Source organism: Eleutherodactylus coqui, chromosome 9, assembly GCF_035609145.1.
Source record: "Eleutherodactylus coqui strain aEleCoq1 chromosome 9, aEleCoq1.hap1, whole genome shotgun sequence".
Classification (NCBI taxonomy): domain Eukaryota; kingdom Metazoa; phylum Chordata; class Amphibia; order Anura; family Eleutherodactylidae; genus Eleutherodactylus; species Eleutherodactylus coqui.
Window position 1 is genome coordinate 176,961,318 of NC_089845.1, and position 17,073 is coordinate 176,978,390.

General features: G+C 55.9%; 1 protein-coding gene across 4 annotated transcripts in view; it reads right to left on the bottom strand.

The window, feature by feature from the left end:
* TATDN1 (TatD DNase domain containing 1) overlaps positions 1 to 17,073 on the bottom strand; it is a 58,609-nt gene that overhangs the window by 22,401 nt on the left and 19,135 nt on the right. The window contains exons 5-10 of one of the 4 annotated variants that reach the window (XM_066578816.1): positions 16,630 to 16,773; positions 16,297 to 16,339; positions 15,323 to 15,408; positions 13,763 to 13,803; positions 11,867 to 11,943; positions 7,435 to 7,505 (exon numbers count right to left, since the gene is read on the bottom strand). In XM_066578816.1, coding sequence (XP_066434913.1) covers positions 7,435 to 7,505; positions 11,867 to 11,943; positions 13,763 to 13,803; positions 15,323 to 15,408; positions 16,297 to 16,339; positions 16,630 to 16,773 — 462 coding nt within the window. Of the gene's footprint in view, positions 1 to 7,434; positions 7,506 to 11,866; positions 11,944 to 13,762; positions 13,804 to 15,322; positions 15,409 to 16,255; positions 16,277 to 16,296; positions 16,340 to 16,419; positions 16,439 to 16,629; positions 16,774 to 17,073 lie in introns of those variants that run through there. The other 3 variants (XM_066578818.1, XM_066578817.1, XM_066578819.1) reach the window with 3 other exon arrangements.

Here is a 17,073-nt window from a genome sequence, read left to right on the forward strand (position 1 = left end):
TCCCCCAGTGTGCGGCCAGTAACATCCTTAACGCATTATATGTCCCCCAGAGTGCAGCCAGTAACATCCCCAACGCATTATATGTCCCCCAGAGTGCAGCCAGTAACATCTCCAACACATTATATGTCCCCCAGAGTGCGACCAATAAGATCTCCAACACATTATATGTCCCCCAGAGTGCAGCCAGTAACATCTCCACCACATTATATGTCCCTCAGAGAGCGACCAATAAGATCTCCAACACATTATATGTCCCCCAGAGTGCAGCCAGTAACATCTCCACCACATTATATGTCCCTCAGAGAGCGACCAATAAGATCTCCAACACATTATATGTCCCCCAGAGTGCAGCCAGGAACATCTCCACCACATTATATGTCCCTCAGAGAGCGACCAATAAGATCTCCAACACATTATATGTCCCCCAGAGTGCAGCCAGGAACATCTCCACCACATTATACGTCCCTCAAAGTACGGCCAGTAACATCTCCAACACATATGTCCCCCAGAGTGCGACCAATAACATCTCCAACACATTATATGTCCCCCAGAGTGCGGCCAGTAACATCTCCAACACATTATATGTCCCCCAGTGTGCGGCCAGTTACATCTCCAACACATTATATGTCCCCCAGAGTACAGCTAGTAACATCTCCAACACATTATATGTCCCCCAGAGTGCGGCCAGTAACATCTACAACACATTATATGTCCCCCAGAGTGCGGCCAGTAACATCTCCAACACATTATATGTCCTCCAGAGTGCAGCCAGTAACATCTCCAACACATTATATGTCCCCCAGAGTGCAGCCAGTAACATCTCCAACACATTATATGTCCCCCAGAGTGCGGCCAGTAACATCTCCAACACATTATATGTCCCCCAGAGTGCAGCCAGTAACATCTCCAACACATTATATGTCCCCCAGACTGCAGCCAGTAACATCTGCAACACATTATATGTCCCCCAGAGTGCGGCCAGTAACATCTCCAACACATTATATGTCCCCCAGAGTGCAGCTAGTAACATCTCCACCACATTATACGTCCCTCAAAGTACGGCCAGTAACATCTCCAACACATATGTCCCCCAGAGTGCGACCAATAACATCTCCAACACATTATATGTCCCCCAGAGTGCGGCCAGTAACATCTCCAACACATTATATGTCCCCCAGTGTGCGGCCAGTAACATCCCCAACGCATTATATGTCCCCCAGAGTGCAGCCAGTAACATCCCCAACACATTATATGTCCCCCAGAGTGCGGCCAGTAACATCTCCAACACATTATATGTCCTTCAGAGAGCGACCAATAACATCTCCAACACATTATATGTCCCCCAGAGTGCAGCCAGTAACATCTCCAACACATTATATGTCCCCCAGAGTGCGACCAATAAGATCACCAACACATTATATGTCCCCCAGAGTGCAGCCAGTAACATCTCCACCACATTATATGTCCCTCAGAGAGCGACCAATAAGATCTCCAACACATTATATGTCCCCCAGAGTGCAGCCAGTAACATCTCCACCACATTATATGTCCCTCAGAGAGCGACCAATAAGATCTCCAACACATTATATGTCCCCCAGAGTGCAGCCAGTAACATCTCCAACACATTATATGTCCCTCAGAGAGCGACCAATAAGATCTCCAACACATTATATGTCCCCCAGAGTGCAGCCAGTTACATCTCCAACACATATGTCCCTCAGAGTGCGGCCAGTAACATCTCCAACACATTATATGTCCTCCAGAGTGCGGCCAGTTACATCTCCAACACATTATATGTCCCCCAGAGTACAGCTAGTAACATCTCCAACACATTATATGTCCCCCAGAGTGCGGCCAGTAACATCTCCAACACATTATATGTCCCCCAGAGTGCGGCCAGTAACATCTCCAACACATTATATGTCCTCCAGAGTGCAGCCAGTAACATCTCCAACACATTATATGTCCCCCAGAGTGCAGCCAGTAACATCTCCAACACATTATATGTCCCCCAGAGTGCAGCCAGTAACATCTCCAACACATTATATGTCCCCCAGAGTGCGGCCAGTAACATCTCCAACACATTATATGTCCCCCAGAGTGCAGTCAGTAACATCTCCAACACATTATATGTCCCCCAGAGTGCAGCCAGTAACATCTCCAACACATTATATGTCCCCCAGACTGCAGCCAGTAACATCTGCAACACATTATATGTCCCCCAGAGTGCGGCCAGTAACATCTCCAACACATTATATGTCCCCCAGAGTGCAGCTAGTAACATCTCCAACACATTATATGTCCCCCAGAGTGCGGCCAGTAACATCTCCGACACATTATATGTCCTCCAGAGTGCAGCCAGTAACATCTCCAACACATTATATGTCCCCCAGTGTGCGGCCAGTAACATCCCCAACGCATTATATGTCCCCCAGAGTGCAGCCAGTAACATCCCCAACACATTATATGTCCCCCAGAGTGCGGCCAGTAACATCTCCAACACATTATATGTCCTTCAGAGAGCGACCAATAACATCTCCAACACATTATATGTCCCCCAGAGTGCAGCCAGTAATATCTCCAACACATTATATGTCCCCCAGAGTGCGGTCACTAATATCACCAACACATTATATGTCCTCTAGAGTGCGGCCAGTAACATCTCCAACACATTATATGTCCCCCAGAGTGCGACCAATAAGATCTCCAACACATTATATGTCCCCCAGAGTGCAGCCAGTAACATCTCCACCACATTATATGTCCCTCAGAGAGCGACCAGTAAGATCTCCAACACATTATATGCCCCCAGAGTGCGGCCAGTAACAGGTACGACACATTATATGTCCCCCAGAGTACAGCTAGTAACATCTCCAACACATTATATGTCCCCCAGAGTGCGGCCAGTAACATCTGACACATTATATGTCCCCCAGAGTGCGGCCAGTAGCATCCCCAACACATTATATGTCTCCCAGAGTGCAGCCAGTAACATCTCCAACACATTATATGTCCCCAGAGTGCAGCCAGTAACATCCCCAACACATTATATGTCCTCCAGAGTGCGGCCAGTAACATCTCCACCACATTATATGTCCCTCAGAGAGCGACCAATAAGATCTCCAACACATTATATGTCCCCCAGAGTACAGCTAGTAACATCTCCAACACATTATATGTCCCCCAGAGTGCGGCCAGTAACATCTGACACATTATATGTCCCCCAGAGTGCGGCCAGTAACATCCCCAACACATTATATGTCTCCCAGAGTGCAGCCAGTAACATCTCCAACACATTATATGTCCCCAGAGTGCAGCCAGTAGCATCCCCAACACATTATATGTCCTCCAGAGTGCGGCCAGTAACATCTCCACCACATTATATGTCCCTCAGAGAGCGACCAATAAGAACTCCAACACATTATATGTCCCCCAGAGTGCAGCCAGTTACATCTCCAACACATATGTCCCCCAGACTGCGACCAATAACATCTCCAACACATTATATGTCCCCCAGAGTGCGGCCAGTAACATCTCCAACACATTATATGTCCCCCAGAGGGCAGCCAGTAACATCTCCGACACATTATATGTCCCCCAGAGTGCGGCCAGTAACATCTCCGACACATTATATGTCCTCCAGAGTGCAGCCAGTAACATCTCCAACACATTATATGTCCCCCAGTGTGCGGCCAGTAACATCCTTAACGCATTATATGTCCCCCAGAGTGCAGCCAGTAACATCCCCAACGCATTATATGTCCCCCAGAGTGCGGCCAGTAACATCTCCACCACATTATATGTCCCTCAGAGAGCGACCAATAAGATCTCCAACACATTATATGTCCCCCAGAGTGCAGCTAGTAACATCTCCAACACATTATATGTCCCTCAGAGAGCGACCAATTAGATCTCCAACACATTATATGTCCCCCAGAGTGCAGCCAGGAACATCTCCACCACATTATATGTCCCTCAGAGAGCGACCAATAAGATCTCCAACACATTATATGTCCTCCAGAGTGCGGCCAGTTACATCTCCAACACATTATATGTCCTCCAGAGTGCAGCCAGTAACATCTCCAACACATTATATGTCCCCCAGAGTGCAGCCAGTAACATCTCCAACACATTATATGTCCCCCAGAGTGCGGCCAGTAACATCTCCAACACATTATATGTCCCCCAGAGTGCAGCCAGTAACATCTCCAACACATTATATGTCCCCCAGACTGCAGCCAGTAACATCTGCAACACATTATATGTCCCCCAGAGTGCGGCCAGTAACATCTCCAACACATTATATGTCCCCCAGAGTGCGACCAATAAGATCACCAACACATTATATGTCCCAAAGAGTGCAGCCAGTAACATCTCCAACACATTATATGTCCCCCAGAGTGCAGCCAGTAACATCTCCAACACATTATATGTCCCCCAGAGTGCGGCCAGTAACATCTCCAACACATTATATGTCCCCCAGAGTGCAGCCAGTAACATCTCCAACACATTATATGTCCCCCAGACTGCAGCCAGTAACATCTGCAACACATTATATGTCCCCCAGAGTGCGGCCAGTAACATCTCCAACACATTATATGTCCCCCAGAGTGCAGCTAGTAACATCTCCACCACATTATACGTCCCTCAAAGTACGGCCAGTAACATCTCCAACACATATGTCCCCCAGAGTGCGACCAATAACATCTCCAACACATTATATGTCCCCCAGAGTGCGGCCAGTAACATCTCCAACACATTATATGTCCCCCAGTGTGCGGCCAGTAACATCCCCAACGCATTATATGTCCCCCAGAGTGCAGCCAGTAACATCCCCAACACATTATATGTCCCCCAGAGTGCGGCCAGTAACATCTCCAACACATTATATGTCCTTCAGAGAGCGACCAATAACATCTCCAACACATTATATGTCCCCCAGAGTGCATCCAGTAACATCTTCAACACATTATATGTCCCCCAGAGTGCAGCCAGTAACATCTCCAACACATTATATGTCCCCCAGAGTGCAGCCAGTAACATCTCCGACACATTATATGTCCCCCAGAGTGCAGCCAGTAATATCTCCGACACATTATATGTCCCCCAGAGTGCATCCAGTAACATCTTCAACACATTATATGTCCCCCAGAGTGCATCCAGTAACATCTCCAACACATTATATGTCCCCCAGAGTGCGGCCAGTAACATTTCCAACTCATTATATGTCCCCCCGAGTGCAGCCAGTAGCATCCCCAACACATTATATGTCCCCCAGAGTGCAGCCAGTAACATCTCCAACACATTATATGTCCCCCAGAGTGCGGCCAGTAACATCTCCAACACATTATATGTCCCCCAGAGTGCAGCCAGTAACATCTCCGACACATTATATGTCCCCCAGAGTGCAGCCAGTAACATCTCCGACACATTATATGTCCCCCAGAGTGCAGCCAGTAACATCTCCAACACATTATATGTCCCCCAGAGTGCAGCCAGTAACATCTTCAACACATTATATGTCCCCCAGAGTGCGGCCAGTAACATCTCCAACACATTATATGTCCCCCCGAGTGCAGCTAGTAACACCTCCACCACATTATATGTCCCTCAAAGTGCAGCTAGTAACATCTCTAACACATTATATGTCCCCCAGAGTGCGGCCAGTAACATCTCCAACACATTATATCTCCTCCAGAGCGCAGCCAGTAACATCTCCAACACATTATATGTCCCCCCAGAGTGCAGCCAGTAACATCACCAACACATTATATGTCCCTCAGAGAGCGACCAACAACATCTCCAACACATTATATGTCCCCCAATGTGCGGCCAGTAACATCTCCAACACATTATACGTCCCCCAGAGTGCAGCCAGTAACATCCCCAACACATTATATGTCCCCCAGAGTGCAGCCAGTAACATCTCCAACACATTATGTCCCCCAGAGTGCAGCCAGTAACATCTACAACACATTATATGTCCCCCAGAGTGCAGCCAGTAACATCTCCAACACATTATATGTCCCCCAGAGTGCAGCCAGTAACATCTCCAACACATTATATGTCCCCCAGAGTGCAGCCAGTAACATCTACAACCCGTCCCACAAACTACGAGCCCTTTCGTAATGGAATATAGACAATCTCTTTGTGCTCAGTGCCGGAGGATGTGAGGTTACGTCCTGCACGTTCGGGGTGTGTATGGAGGGAGATCGCAGGTAGCGGTTATTTCTTACAGCCGGCACTCACCTGCAACAGATCCCATAAACAGCACTGCTCATGGGAGGTATTAACCCTTTAAATGCCCCGGTCGGTGTTCGGGGGCCCCATACTGCCCATACTGGGCCCTCGCACAGCTGTGAAGTTATTGCGCAGAAGATGGCGGCAGAAAAGAAGTTTTAAAATTTGAATATTTTTGAGAAAAAATACTAGTGCAGGAAAAACCCCTCTACAAATGTGGTGGGCCGTAACGGCAGCGGCGCCTGGTGGGCCCCCACCGGCAGCGGCGCCTGGTGGGCCCCCACCGGCAGCGGCGCCTGGTGGGCCCCCACCGGCAGCGGCGCCTGGTGGGCCCCCACCGGCAGCGGCGCCTGGTGGGCCCCCACCGGCAGCGGCGCCTGGTGGGCCCCAAACGGCAGCGGCGCCTGGTGGGCCCCAAACGGCAGCGGCGCCTGGTGGGCCCCAAACGGCAGCGGCGCCTGGTGGGCCCCAACGGCAGCGGCGCCTGGTGGGCCCCAACGGCAGCGGCGCCTGGTGGGCCCCAACGGCAGCGGCGCCTGGTGGGCCCCAACGGCAGCGGCGCCTGGTGGGCCCCAACGGCAGCGGCGCCTGGTGGGCCCCAACGGCAGCGGCGCCTGGTGGGCCCCAACGGCAGCGGCGCCTGGTGGGCCCCAACGGCAGCGGCGCCTGGTGGGCCCCAACGGCAGCGGCGCCTGGTGGGCCCCAACGGCAGCGGCGCCTGGTGGGCCCCAACGGCAGCGGCGCCTGGTGGGCCCCAACGGCAGCGGCGCCTGGTGGGCCCTAACGGCAGCGGCGCCTGGTGGGCCCTAACGGCAGCGGCGCCTGGTGGGCCCTAACGGCAGCGGCGCCTGGTGGGCCCTAACGGCAGCGGCGCCTGGTGGGCCCTAACGGCAGCGGCGCCTGGTGGGCCCTAACGGCAGCGGCGCCTGGTGGGCCCTAACGGCAGCGGCGCCTGGTGGGCCCCAACGGCAGCGGCGCCTGGTGGGCCCTAACGGCAGCGGCGCCTGGTGGGCCCTAACGGCAGCGGCGCCTGGTGGGCCGCTATCAGGGCACGTTTGCTGCAGTTTGTGGCGCAGCTTATTTTTTTCCATTTCTCTTCACTGTTTTTTTTAACGTTTTTCAGTCGAGCAAATAGCAGTCAAGCCGTCCGATGGGCCCGGTCAGGAAGAGGTTAGGTCCATGGTGGCCACCTACCTGTCTCTATCATCAGCCGCTCGCTGGGGATGGACTTCAGCACCTCCAGGTTAGCCGCTGTTTTTAAGGAACTAGGAAAGGGAAAAGTAAAGAGGTGAGCGAGCGACACCGATGGCGGACGGGGATGTCTAGTCAGCGACTAATGGCAGATCCTAGAGATCACGGCGCAAAAGATTACTCTAAACTTCCTATCAGACAGTTAGCCCCTCCCCAGACTGAAATGGCTGATAACAGAGAGCAAAAAACTGAAAACAACTACATAGCAGGCGTTCTGGAGATTCAGTGCCCTATGAGCGATGCCAGTGATGGGTTTAGGACGTGCCAGTCCATTGGCGCGTCCTAAACCCATCCTCCTAGTGTCCTCAAGTAGGGAGGCCGGCTATAACCACTGAAGGGGTCTCAGGACTCCTGGGGGCCGATGTATGATGCCAGCCGCTGCCACCCATACAGATCAGTGCGCTGGTTGGTGAGGGTCCTAGCGCTCCACAGGGACCCTGCCACCCCCTCTGCTCTACACTGTACTGTGTGGGAAGACTCCAGGACATACGGAGATCCGGGGCCCCACCGCCCTCCCGCTGCTGATTGAAAACCTTGTCTCCATGACTGTGCAAAGTGAAAGTTGTCGGTCAGCGACTAGATGGAAGAATAAGGGCACTTCTAGCCCTTACCTGAGGGCTGCACCCGCTCGTCTGAGGACAGCCGCACAGAGGCGCAGCCAGCCGAGGGCGAACAGCGCTGATGTCGGATCAGCGGGGGTCGCGGGAGCGGGACCCGCGCCGAGGTAGTGATCGGCAGGGGTCGTGGCAGCGGGACCCGCGCCGAGGTAGTGATCGGCAGGGGTGGGTGTCAGCAGTGAAGTAGTGATCAGCAGGGGTGTCAGCACTGAAGTAGTGGTGAGCAGGTGTGTCGGCAGCGGGACCTGCGCTGAGATAGTGGTGAGCAGGTGTGTCGGCAGCGGGACTAACGCTAAGGTAGTGATCAGCGGGGTCTTGGCAGCGGGACTAACGCTGAGGTAGTGATCGGCAGGGGTCGTGGCAGCGGGACCCGCGCCGAGATAGTGGTCAGCAGGGGTGGGTGTCAGCACTGAAGTAGTGGTGAGCAGGTGTGTCGGCAGCGGGACCTGCGCTGAGATAGTGATCAGCGGGGTGTTGGCAGCGGGATCCGCGCTGAGGTAGTGACCTGCGGGGGTGTTGGCAGCAGGATCCGCGCTGAGGTAGTGATCGGCGGGGGTCTCGGCAGCAGGACCCGCACTGAGGTAGTGATCGGCGGGGGTGTTGGCAGCAGGATCCGCGCTGAGGTAGTGATCAGCGGGGGTGTCGGCAGCAGGATCCGCGCTGAGGTAGTGATCAGCGGGGGTGTTGGCAGCAGGATCCGCGCTGAGGTAGTGACCTGCGGGGGTGTCGGCAGCAGGATCCGCGCTGAGGTAGTGGTCGGCGGGGGTGTTGGCAGCAGGATCCACGCTGAGTTAGTGATCGGCGGGGGTGTTGGCAGCAGGACCCGCACTGAGGTAGTGATCAGCAGGGGTGTCGGCAGCAGGACCCGCACTGAGGTAGTGATCGGCGGGGGTCTCGGCAGCAGGATCCGCGCTGAGGTAGTGATCAGCGGGGATCTCGGCAGCAGGATCCGCGCTGAGGTAGTGGTCAGCAGGGGTGTCGGCAGCAGGATCCGTGCTGAGGTAGTGATCAGCGGGGATCTCGGCAGCAGGATCCGCGCTGAGGTAGTGGTCAGCAGGGGTGTCGGCAGCAGGATCCGTGCTGAGGTAGTGATCAGCAGGGGTGTCGGCAGCGGGATCCGCGCTGAGGTAGTGATCAGCAGGGGTGTCGGCAGCGGGATCCGCGCTGAGGTAGTGATCAGCAGGGGTGTCGGCAGCGGGATCCGCGCTGAGGTAGTGATCAGCAGGGGTGTCGGCAGCGGGATCCGCGCTGAGGTAGTGATCAGCAGGGGTGTCGGCAGCGGGATCCGCGCTGAGGCAGTGATCAGCAGGGGTGTCGGCAGCGGGATCCGCGCTGAGGTAGTGATCAGCAGGGGTGTCGGCAGCAGGATCCGCGCTGAGGTAGTGATCAGCAGGGGTGTCGGCAGCAGGATCCGCGCTGAGGTAGTGATCAGCGGGGATCTCGGCAGCAGGATCCGCGCTGAGGTAGTGGTCAGCAGGGGTGTCGGCAGCAGGATCCGTGCTGAGGTAGTGATCAGCGGGGATCTCGGCAGCAGGATCCGCGCTGAGGTAGTGGTCAGCAGGGGTGTCGGCAGCAGGATCCGTGCTGAGGTAGTGATCAGCGGGGATCTCGGCAGCAGGATCCGTGCTGAGGTAGTGATCAGCAGGGGTGTCGGCAGCGGGATCCGCGCTGAGGTAGTGATCAGCAGGGGTGTCGGCAGCGGGATCCGCGCTGAGGTAGTGATCAGCAGGGGTGTCGGCAGCGGGATCCGCGCTGAGGTAGTGATCAGCAGGGGTGTCGGCAGCGGGATCCGCGCTGAGGTAGTGATCAGCAGGGGTGTCGGCAGCGGGATCCGCGCTGAGGTAGTGATCAGCAGGGGTGTCGGCAGCGGGATCCGCGCTGAGGTAGTGATCAGCAGGGGTGTCGGCAGCGGGATCCGCGCTGAGGTAGTGATCAGCAGGGGTGTCGGCAGCGGGATCCGCGCTGAGGTAGTGACCTGCGGGGGTGTTGGCAGCAGGATCCGCGCTGAGGTAGTGATCGGCGGGGGTCTCGGCAGCAGGATCCGCGCTGAGGTAGTGATCAGCGGGGATCTCGGCAGCAGGATCCGTGCTGAGGTAGTGATCAGCGGGGGTGTTGGCAGCAGGATCCGCGCTGAGGTAGTGATCAGCAGGGGTGTCGGCAGCAGGATCCGCGCTGAGGTAGTGATCAGCGGGGGTGTTGGCAGCAGGATCCGCGCTGAGGTAGTGATCAGCAGGGGTGTCGGCAGCGGGATCCGCGCTGAGGTAGTGATCAGCAGGGGTGTTGGCAGCAGGATCCGTGCTGAGGTAGTGATCAGCGGGGGTGTCGGCAGCAGGATCCGCGCTGAGGTAGTGATCAGCAGGGGTGTCGGCAGCAGGATCCGCGCTGAGGTAGTGATCAGCAGGGGTGTCGGCAGCAGGATCCGCGCTGAGGTAGTGATCAGCAGGGGTGTCGGCAGCGGGATCCGCGCTGAGGTAGTGATCAGCAGGGGTGTCGGCAGCGGGATCCGCGCTGAGGTAGTGATCAGCAGGGGTGTCGGCAGCGGGATCCGCGCTGAGGTAGTGATCAGCAGGGGTGTCGGCAGCAGGATCCGCGCTGAGGTAGTGATCGGCGGGGGTCTCGGCAGCAGGATCCGCGCTGAGGTAGTGATCAGCGGGGATCTCGGCAGCAGGATCCGTGCTGAGGTAGTGATCAGCGGGGGTGTTGGCAGCAGGATCCGCGCTGAGGTAGTGATCAGCAGGGGTGTCGGCAGCAGGATCCGCGCTGAGGTAGTGATCAGCAGGGGTGTCGGCAGCAGGATCCGCGCTGAGGTAGTGATCAGCAGGGGTGTCGGCAGCAGGATCCGCGCTGAGGTAGTGATCAGCAGGGGTGTCGGCAGCAGGATCCGCGCTGAGGTAGTGATCAGCAGGGGTGTCGGCAGCAGGATCCGCGCTGAGGTAGTGATCAGCAGGGGTGTTGGCAGCAGGATCCGCGCTGAGGTAGTGATCAGCAGGGGTGTTGGCAGCAGGATCCGCGCTGAGGTAGTGATCAGCAGGGGTGTCGGCAGCAGGATCCGCGCTGAGGTAGTGATCAGCAGGGGTGTCGGCAGCAGGATCCGCGCTGAGGTAGTGATCAGCAGGGGTGTCGGCAGCAGGATCCGCGCTGAGGTAGTGATCAGCAGGGGTGTCGGCAGCAGGATCCGCGCTGAGGTAGTGATCAGCAGGGGTGTCGGCAGCAGGATCTGCGCTGAGGTAGTGATCAGCAGGGGTGTTGGCAGCAGGATCCGCGCTGAGGTAGTGATCAGCAGGGGTGTCGGCAGCAGGATCCGCGCTGAGGTAGTGATCAGCAGGGGTGTCGGCAGCAGGATCCGCGCTGAGGTAGTGATCAGCAGGGGTGTTGGCAGCAGGATCCACGCTGAGGTAGTGATCAGCAGGGGTCTCGGCAGCAGGATCCGCGCTGAGGTAGTGACCTGCGGGGGTGTTGGCAGCAGGATCCGCGCTGAGGTAGTGACCTGCGGGGGTGTTGGCAGCAGGATCCGCGCTGAGGTAGTGATCAGCAGGGGTGTCGGCAGTGGGATCCGCGCTGAGGTAGTGATCAGCGGGGGTGTTGGCAGCAGGATCCGCGCTGAGGTAGTGACCTGCGGGGGTGTTGGCAGCAGGATCCGCGCTGAGGTAGTGACCTGCGGGGGTCTGGGCACCGGAGGTTGTTCAAAGTAGCAGGCCGCAGTTGGTAACGGCCGGCAAGTGGCGCTCCGTTTGCTGCCATGGTGGGAGAGGTCTTACCAGCCGTTAATGCCGATATAAAGGTCCAGGCCGATCAGCGCCGCCGCCTCTTCTCTGGTACCGTCAAACGAGTGAACCTAAATGAAGAGACACCAAGTTGTTTGGCAGCAGCACACGGCACGTAGGCAGCGCTCTCACTACAAGCATGTGCAAAACATTAGCGCCATTTTTCCAACCACGCACTGGTCCTTACATAGGAAATACTTGTCATTCCCAGCATGCCGCAGGCTGCAGCGGGGGAGGGCAACCAGCGGTTGTCATTCAGCTGCTGATCTACAAAGCCACGCCGGACACACGGAGGCAGATGGCGACAAAGACGTTTCTTAAGGCCCTTTCCACGGGCGGAATAATTGCACCCGGACGCGGATGAATCTGCAGGCCAAACGCGGCTTCTGATACAGAACTGCCGGCAGATTAAAGCCATTGTCAATACCACATCGAAGTCCGCCAGGTCGGCCCGCGCAAAGGCGATTCTATATCCTCTGCAGCACTTCAGATGGAGACAGAACAATGACAAGCCCTCAAGAATGTATCAGGTGGGGCCACAAGGCTCTGTCCTGGGCCCAGTGGTGGCCAACATTGTTATAAATGATCTGGAGGAGGGAATTGTGGGAAACTGATCAAATGTGCTAACGACACAAAGCTAGGAGGGATAGCTAACACTAGGGGAGAGAGAGGATTCAAAAAGATCTAGACAAGCTTGCACAGTGGTCAGCGACTAACAGAATGGTATTTAACAGGGAGAAATGCAAAGTCCTACATCTGGGCATGAAAAATGAGGAAAGCGCATAGAGAATGGGAGGAATTGGGCTAAGCAGCAGCACATGTGAAAAAGACTTGGGTATACTAATAGATCACAGACTGAACATGAGTCAACAATGTGATGCAGCAGCCAAAAAGGCAAAGACAATTCTGGGATGTATTAAGAGAAGCATAGAGTCTAGATCACGTGAGGTCATTATCCCCCTCTACTCCTCCTTAGTCAGACCTCATCTGGAATACTGGGTCCAGTTCTGGGCACCCCACTTTATAACAGACCTAGACAAACTGGAGCAAGTTCAGAGAAGAGTTACCAAGATGGTGAGCGGTCTGCAAATCATGTCCTATGAGGAACGGTTAAAGGATCTGGGAATGTTTAGCAGAAGAGAAGGCTGAGAGGAGACTTAATAGCCGTCTACAAATATCTGATGGGCTGTCAGTGCAGGGGGGATCAGCCCTATTCTCATTGGCACAAGGAAAGACCAGAAGCAATGGGAGGAAACTGAAAGGGAGGAGACACAGATTACATATTAGACAGTGAGGGGGATCAATGAGTGAAACAGGTTGCCACAGGAGGTGGGGAGTTCTCCTTCAATGGAAATGATCAAACAAAGCCTGGACAAATATCTGTCTGATTTTGTGATCCTGCACTGAGCAGGGGGTTAGAGCTGATGACCCCAGAGGAACCGGGGACCCCAGAGGAACCGGGGACCCCAGAGGAACCGGGGACCCCAGAGGAACCGGGGACCCCAGAGGAACCGGGGACCCCAGAGGAACCGGGGACCCCAGAGGAACCGGGGACCCCAGAGGAACCGGGGACCCCAGAGGAACCGGGGACCCCAGAGGAACCGGGGACCCTTCCAACTCTACCCGTCTAGGATTCTAATATGGACAGGCAGCTCTTACATTGTAACAAGTTATCTAGACCGAAGAAATTGACGCAACTGATGCATTTCTAACTGACAGTGAATTGTATACACTGTAACGAAATGCCAGCTGCAGGAGTATTAGGTCTGCACGGGTCTTTACAGGTAAAAAAAAAAAAAAGGTTTTTGTTCAGCAACAGCAAGCAGAGATTTTGAAGCTCCTTAGTAAAAGAGGGATGGATAATTAGTGAGTAAATCGGCTGCCACTTACCAGACCTCCAACGCAACGATGGCGATTCCTCCGCATTATATCTGAAATGGGGAATTAGGAAATCCCTGATTAGTAAGAAACGGCCCTTCGGGGTCCCGAATCACTGGACGTAGCTGAGCCAGGCTGATGTGGCTCGTTAGGGGGTCTCCAGTCTCCCAGAACACTGTACCGTCACTCAGTACACCAGTGTGGTCACATTTACCATCTACTGCAGAAGAGCTGTTGCTTTGTAACTAAATCTCCTGCTGCTCTTCACACAGCTACCACCAGAGGGAGCTCTCTGCAAATGTTTCTGCAATGAATTCAGTGAGCTCCCCCTGGTGGTGACTGCAAGCAGCTAGAGTTTTAATTCCTCTACTGTGCCTGAAGAGAAGCAGATGATTTGGAGCTTTGTATCCGAAAATCAAAGTTCCAGCTCCATTAACCCCATAAATGTATGTCCTTCAAGTGCATGTTTGTATAGGGTGGGATGGGGAGACAACACACAGTAGGTGCTGGTGACAGCTGGCATCACGCTCTTAACCCTTCCAAATGAGATCGTGAGGTTCAGTTCGGTTATCATGGCGGCATTGTGAATAAATACCCATCAAGGTGTGCCTGTCAGAGTGCAGTATAATGCAGTACTATGGCCATGCATTATACTTGATGAGTGATCAAATGATTACAAGTTCAAGTCCTCTCTGGGGCCTAAAAAAAGTGAAATCAGTGAAGAAAAGTTTTGTATTACAGTAAAAAAATAAAGAATGAATAGTAAAAAACCCCAAAAACTGCTTCCTCATACTTTAAATAAAAACAGGAAAAATACACAAAACATTTGGTATCGCCGCATCCATAAAAGCCCAATCTATCCAAATCCTGCGGCCCTAATCCCGCACGGCATCACCCAGCGGCAGCGGCGCGCTCTCTTCGTCTCTAGGCAAAATTGTAATAAAAAGCAAATCAAAATGTAGTATTTACTCCAAAATGACGGCCCTCCCACAACGGCGGTCAGAAGAGGGGGCAGCAAACAAACTCTAGACAGTTGGCCCGGCTGTCATCGTCCCGACCCGCAGAACTAAGGCATCAGGTCAGTTCTGCCGCAGAAACAAGACCCCCTCCGTTACACGGTACATTAAATAATACCCTCAGACGGTAGGAGAAGCACAAGGGCCGGGCCCTAAGGGGTTAATACTCCACCAGCACAACGCCAGAGCTAAAAAGTAAATTAGCTCCTAAAACCATCAGCTGAAGTCAGACCAAAGGACTAACGGGAAAGTCCCCACCGGTCACTCCAGGAACACTAGAGGGCACCCTTTTCGGTTATGGTGTAGTCAGCAGGCTGGGTGCATTAATTGCTCTGTGGCCCTGAAGACGTATTCTTCATACTTCCCTTCCTTCGCCTGAACGAACTCTACTTAGAACTGCACTGATAACGTGTCAAGTGGGTGGTCCCTACGGCTTACTGTCAATAAGTGATGGACTAGGGAAGAGCCCATGTGAGCGGAGCAAGGGGAGCATGAGAAATGGGGGTAGATGGCGGCGGCAGAGCTCTACAGCCCTCTACGAGACTCACAGACCTACCGAAGAACTCCTTGTGTGCGTTCCGACAGTGCAGGAACATGGGGAGCCGAGACGTCTCGGCCAGAGAGAACTGCTGCTCAAAGTACCTGCAGAGAAGGGAGAAGAGAGTCAACAGCAGGCACTGCTGCCAGGTCGGCAGGAGAGACCACGTCTAATGTCCAATACCAGCCGCCACCATGATGGCACTCTTGGCCACTGTCACCTGAAGCCCCGACCGGCACAAATCCTGCAGGACGGTGCCCAATTTTGGGGAGGATTTGCCTATCCTAACGAACCGATTTAAACTGTGTCTGCAATGTTGAAGCACAAAGCAATCAGCCGCCTGCTCCGCCACGCAGCCCCGCTGGCACGGCCGCCCCGCCACGCGCCCCCGCCAGCGGCCGCCCAGCCACGCGCCCCCGCCAGCGGCCGCCCAGCCACGCGCCCCCGCCAGCGGCCGCCCCGCCACGCGCCCCCGCCACGCGCCCCCCGCCAGCGGCAGCCCCGCCACGCGCCCCCCGCCAGCGGCCGCCCCGCCACGCGCCCCCGCCAGCCCCGCCACGCGCCCCCCGCCAGCGGCCGCCCAGCCACGCGCCCCCGCCAGCGGCCGCCCCGCCACGCGCCCCCGCCAGCGGCCGCCACGCGCCCCCGCCAGCGGCCGCCCCGCCACGCGCCCCCGCCAGCGGCCGCCCCGCCACGCACCCCCGCCAGCGGCCGCCCCGCCACGCACCCCCGCCAGCGGCCGCCCCGCCACGCACCCCCGCCAGCGGCCGCCCCGCCACGCACCCCCGCCAGCGGCCGCCCCACCACGCACCCCCGCCAGCAGCCGCCACGCACCCCCGCCAGCGGCCGCCCCGCCACGCACCCCCGCCAGCGGCCGCCCCGCCACGCACCCCCGCCAGCGGCCGCCCCGCCACGCACCCCCGCCAGCGCGGCCGGATACTAATACCTAACTTTTTTTGATCCCGCAGGAAGAATCAGAGAAGTTTTCTTACTTGAGTTGTGTTTCCTTCGGGCAAAACTGCAGTCTGTCAAAGTCTGAAAGGAGATAAAGAAAGCCGCTGCGTCTCACGTCTTCCACTTGTGTATAAAGGAGCGCAGGGCAGCGCAGCACTCACCCAGGCCGCACTCACCCAGGCCGCACTCACCCAGGCCGCACTCACCCAGGCCGCACTCACCCAGGCCGCACTCACCCAGGCCGCACTCACCCAGGCCGCACTCACCCAGGCCGCACTCACCCAGGCCGCACTCACCCAGGCCGCACTCACCCAGGCCGCACTCACCCAGGCCGCACTCACCCAGGCCGCACTCACCCAGGCCGCACTCACCCAGGCCGCACTCTCCGACCGCCACCACCCGCCCTTTATTATCAGCGATCAGCTGCTGCAGGTCCGACAAGTACCGCTCCGGATCTCCAGCCTCAAACTCTCCGCACCGCGTGGGATGGCAGCCGACCGTGCTGAAGAACTGACCTGCCAAAAACACAGAGGTCAGGGGGGGCACAAACATATTGTACTGGAAAAGAGCCAAAAATGTAATACCTTATACAGTGCAGAGCAGGCACGATCGCCGCTAAGGGGGCACAATGGCCATAGGGTAGGCACGATCGCCGCTAAGGGGGCACAATGGCCGTAGGGTAGGCACAATCGCCGCTAAGGGGGCACAATGGCCGTAGGGTAGGCACAATCGCCGCTAAGGGGGCACAATGGCCGTAGGGTAGGCACGATCGCCGCTAAGGGGGCACAATGGCCGTAGGGTAGGCACGATCGCCA